Below are 4620 nucleotides of genomic sequence, written 5' to 3' on the forward strand. Positions count from 1 at the left end.
TATATATTACATTTGTCAAATCAGTAATAATTAATAATATTTTTAATAAAACTCGTCATGAACACGCATCAATAATAAATGTTTACAAATTGGATGAGTAATTGTACTATATGCAATATTATCAAAATAATCATCGTTATTGTGTATCTGTATATTTGTAGCATTGTAATAAGATATGTAAAACAGTATGTAATGTTACAGATTAAGGAACATTATAATTTTACTAGTATTATGTATTCGATATATATTTAGGATTTTATTACAAAATGTGTAAAACATACACCATAAATACAACATGAATCTCTCGAAGACAATCTATCAACATAGTTCATGCCGAAATTTGGCAATCTAGCATTACTTTTACGAACCTTTCCGAGAGATTCTCGTATGACTTCGTACTTTTCCGTATATAATCGCAGACTCTCGAAACGTATTTCGCAAAGTCGTTTCATTTATCGAACAATGGAGACAATAGTAGGACGAATTCTTGTATACGGTGGCAAAGGTGCTTTAGGATCAACATGTGTCACAAAATTTAAATCAAAAAATTGGGTGCGTAAATAAAATACATTTATAATGTTTATAAGGATTTGAATAATAATTTTATTATCAATGGTATTGACTTCCTTTCTTTCATCTTTTCTTCTTTTGTTCCTTTCTCCCTTTCTTCTTTCCTTTTCTTCTTCCTTCCTTCCTTCCTTCCTTCCTTCCTTCCTTCCTTCCCTCTTTCTTTCTTTTTTTTTTTTTTGTTTGTTTTTTTTTTCCTTTTTCCTTCTAAACCACTATTAAATGAAAACATATAATCAAGATTTCGTTTAAATAGGGTTTCAGATCATGTTCAATTTTCGACTTTATGATAAACTATACGTCTTTTAAATATTTTTTAGCTCTATTAAAGATATAATTTAATAATATACGCACATAATTTTTTTTACTGCATTTAAATGTTTGAACGATTATAGGATTTTATCAGTCGAGCAACTTATAACGTTTTCGCGCATAATTTTAAATGTACGAAGTACAATATGACTACAAAAGCGTTCATATCTACATATTTACGTGTGTACATATGGTACTCTGCCTTCCATTTGAGTCTGTTGTATTTTTCTCTTAATTCTAATTATTTTACCGAACATAAATACTATAGATATAATAACAAATATTTTATATATAAATATATTTATATATTTTTTATTTCTTTATTCATTTAAACAAATATTTGTGTTACATAAAAGTAGTTGCAATACAGAGATATTTCAACATGCAGTTGCTACAGAGTAATCTGAAAAAATATAGGAAAAATACATCAAGGCCATAAGAAGTAAACTAACTCCTTTCACATTTATACTTTACACATTTTGAGTAAGATTAAAATCAGTTATTTTATTGATCTTTATACGTATAATATACTTTTGTTCAATTATGCATTCTATATTAATGATTAAAAAATATCTAAATATTAAAAAAGTATTAATATTACTTTCTAATCGTAGTGGGTTGGCTCTATCGACATGAAAGCAAATGAACAGGCTGATGCAAATGTGATTGTAAAGCCCGAAAATGATTGGCAACAGCAGGTGATTATATAAATAATTAGAAAAAAATAAAAAAATATATATATTCCTTTATAATTGCTCATTTTTTACAGGGAGTTGATATTTTACAAGAAGTTACCAATATTTTGAAAGGCAATAAAGTAGATGCAATAATTTGTGTAGCTGGTGGATGGGCTGGTGGGAATGCAAGTCACAAAGATTTTATTAAAAATAGTGATCTTATGTGGAAACAGAGCGTATGGAGTTCCATTATTGCAAGTAATATTGCTGCACATCATTTAAAGGAAGGAGGATTCTTATCATTGACAGGCGCTAAAGCAGCATTAGCAGAAACACCAGGTACAAGACTTATCTGATATTAATCAATTATTTCCCTTAGCTTTATAACTATTTATATTGTTTGATTAAAACAGGAATGATAGGATATGGAATGGCTAAAGCTGCAGTTCACCAGCTGACAAAATCATTAGCTGGTAAAGAAAGTGGTTTGCCAAAGGATTCTATAGTTACAGCTATTTTACCTGTTACTTTAGATACACCTATGAACAGAAAATGGATGCCCAAAGCTGATACATCTAGTTGGACTCCGCTTGAATTTGTTGCAGAGTAAGTAAAACTTCTGGTACTTTTATGTTATTATTCTTATTCTTTTATTAACATACACATCTCTTTTGGTAGCCTTTTCTGGAAGTGGTCACAAAATCAAGAACGTCCTGCTAATGGTAGTCTTCTGCAATTGATTACTACTAATAATAAAACGGAATTAATGGTAGCTTAAAGAGAAAGGAATTCATTTTTTGAACCAAGAATTTCTAAATATTTTCATGACAATATAGCTGTTATAAATGTTGCATATATTTTATTCCTTTGATTGAATATTGTTATTAAAGTATTTGTTTATTACATTGTATGCATTTAAAACAGAATTGAACATACACTTATTTGTATATATGTACAAATATCTTTAAATATTAATATGAGTATTATATCTATTCCATTATAATAAGCGTACAATAATAATACCATGTAATTTGACAAAATTATGTTGAAAAAAATGCGAGTTGTTTTATATTTATTTTTATACAGATGTGATTTTTTATAAAATGGAATCTAATTTGTAAGGTACATTATATTATAAGCAAATATATTTATGAATGCAAACATTAATTCTCAATGTTGATGTTATTAAACGATGTAATGGAAATAAAGTAAATGTCTTAACACATTATTTATTGTAATTTCCTTTGAAAAATTATACATTGTTCAATTAAATTTTCATAAAAAATTAAAGAAAAAATTGTAAAAATATACAAATTTGTATCAATATAGAAATAAACGAATAAGTAAATGTTATCTATAATTAAAGAAATAAGGGTCCTATTTTCGACGAAACCATTTTATTACATTATATAAATATATGAATACTTTATTAATAAACATAATTAAAAGTAACCACATAGATTGATACAAATTTCCGTAAGCGCCCGGATAGCTCAGTCGGTAGAGCATCAGACTTTTAATCTGAGGGTCCAGGGTTCGAGTCCCTGTTCGGGCGGTAATTTTTTTTTCTTTTCTTAAGTTAAAAAAAGAGAGACAAATAGTACCTTTCATACGAATTATATGCCATTAGGTTTTATTTAAATATATATATATATAAAGCAGGTTATAAAAGAATTTAAATATAATGCTGCAGCAAATATATAAGCATACAATTTAATGTGTCATAAATCACTTTATTTAATGTATATATATACAAAGAAAATTTGATATTTAACTAGCTATCCTTGAGTTGAAACAAAAACTTGAATGATGGATCTTTTGTTCAAAAAATAACTTGATATTAAATTTTTATTAATACGCGTGTATACTAACGATCAAGTTATTTTTTATTTCTTTCCTTCCCATTCCAGTATCATTAGTCGTTCAGCTGAAACAAAAATATTTATGTATTAATATTACAAAATTTAATATACCTGATTTTATAATAATTTTAATGATGTTTCATGCCTTATAATACCCAACATTGCATGTGCATTGCATATTGCAGATATTCTTTATCAATACATAAACAAAATACTGTTATTATATTTTTTACCTTCCATCTGACGTTTCCTTTCTTCCGCTTTCTGAGCATCTCTAATAGGTTTTTGTCTAAGCTCTTCCTCGCGAAGAGCAGCTTCTTTTTTACTAAAGCGTTTTTGGTAAAATGCTCCATAAAGAATACCAAGTCCTAAAAGACTCCATCGTGAAAACTACACAAATTATGAACATTGACACATATTATTAATACGTAAAATCTCACAGTCTATTTTCTTAAATATTATACATTACTTGTATGAATTCTATTTGGTATGAACTGTCGAAAAAACTGTTAAACAAGCAATAAATTATTTTCCACAATATCACGCAATTAAATATCATGATCTGATAAATAAATATTAATCTTTTTAATTTATGTGTAGAAATATTAATAAAGAATTGATTTTCTAAATTTCATAAAAATTATATAATATAATTAGCGGTGAACACTTGTTCGGAAAGAAAATTGATATTAAGAACAAAAGAAAATCATAACAATATGTTAATCGAGAAGACGACAATCGAATGTTCAAATATAGTATATTTAATAAATCACTGCAAGCTATACTCACTTTAATCAGAGGAGAAACGTTCAGAGGCTTAGCAGCTTCGACAGACGACATTTTGCTAGTGTACTTACGTGGGGATAACACATGCACCTAGGAATATAACGATTGATTGTAACCTTGGTTCGCGTATAACGAGGAAAGTAAAGTCAACATGAGAAGACAGTCTGACAGTGGACATTCAAATTTCGATCGTGTACTATAAATTTTAAAATTAATACGAAAAAAGTGATTATTTTTATACGCACAAGCATCAGTTCAGAAATTGAAAAACTTTAAATTTAGAAATTTTCAAATGTGTAAATGTAGAAACTTATATAAACAATTCAAATTTTCAAACAGCAAATTGTTTCATATAGTTTCAGTTATTATTTTACAGATGGCGGTGTGCTGGCATTCATTGGAATCCTTCCTATAAT

General features: G+C 27.4%; 2 protein-coding genes and 1 non-coding gene across 4 annotated transcripts; 2 read left to right on the forward strand and 1 right to left on the reverse strand.

The window, feature by feature from the left end:
• Positions 1-372: 372 nt before the first annotated feature.
• Positions 373-2784, forward strand: Dhpr (dihydropteridine reductase). Of its 2 annotated transcripts, none has more exons than XM_003708579.3 (5): positions 373-552; positions 1494-1577; positions 1649-1895; positions 1970-2162; positions 2235-2784. In XM_003708579.3, exons 1-5 carry the CDS (start codon positions 388-390, stop codon positions 2332-2334), a joined length of 789 nt encoding a protein of 262 aa, XP_003708627.3. In that variant the 5' UTR covers positions 373-387; the 3' UTR covers positions 2335-2784. The 2 variants fall into 2 exon arrangements, with proteins under 2 accessions (XP_003708627.3, XP_076395300.1); XM_076539185.1 differs by lacking the exon at positions 373-552 and adding an exon at positions 1222-1362.
• A 254-nt stretch (positions 2785-3038) lies between these two features.
• On the forward strand, positions 3039-3111 carry TRNAK-UUU (transfer RNA lysine (anticodon UUU)). Its single transcript has one exon. It is a non-coding gene; the product is annotated as a tRNA-Lys (tRNA).
• Positions 3112-3268: 157 nt separating this feature from the next.
• ATPsynE (ATP synthase, subunit E) lies at positions 3269-4367 on the reverse strand. The gene is made up of 3 exons (XM_003708570.3): positions 4208-4367; positions 3652-3808; positions 3269-3483 (listed from the first exon to the last, which is right to left on the reverse strand). Exons 1-3 carry the CDS (start codon positions 4256-4258, stop codon positions 3443-3445), a joined length of 249 nt encoding a protein of 82 aa, XP_003708618.1. The 5' UTR covers positions 4259-4367; the 3' UTR covers positions 3269-3442.
• Between the last annotated feature and the right edge of the window lie 253 nt (positions 4368-4620).

Source organism: Megachile rotundata, chromosome 13, assembly GCF_050947335.1.
Source record: "Megachile rotundata isolate GNS110a chromosome 13, iyMegRotu1, whole genome shotgun sequence".
Lineage (NCBI taxonomy): Eukaryota > Metazoa > Arthropoda > Insecta > Hymenoptera > Megachilidae > Megachile > Megachile rotundata.

Bases quoted from the DNA above. Each gene is read 5' to 3' on its own strand.
- Dhpr (XM_003708579.3), top strand. From the start codon at position 388: ATGACTTCGTACTTTTCCGTATATAATCGCAGACTCTCGAAACGTATT. The intron at 553-1,493 runs GTGCGTAAATAA...TTCTAATCGTAG, and splicing joins AATTTAAATCAAAAAATTGG to TGGGTTGGCTCTATCGACAT. The intron at 2,163-2,234 runs GTAAGTAAAACT...CTCTTTTGGTAG, and splicing joins CCGCTTGAATTTGTTGCAGA to CCTTTTCTGGAAGTGGTCAC.
- ATPsynE (XM_003708570.3), bottom strand. From the start codon at position 4,258: ATGTCGTCTGTCGAAGCTGCTAAGCCTCTGAACGTTTCTCCTCTGATT. The intron at 3,809-4,207 runs GTGAGTATAGCT...TAATTTGTGTAG, and splicing joins ACGTTTCTCCTCTGATTAAA to TTTTCACGATGGAGTCTTTT. The intron at 3,484-3,651 runs GTAAAAAATATA...TTTTTGTTTCAG, and splicing joins AAGGAAACGTCAGATGGAAG to CTGAACGACTAATGATACTG.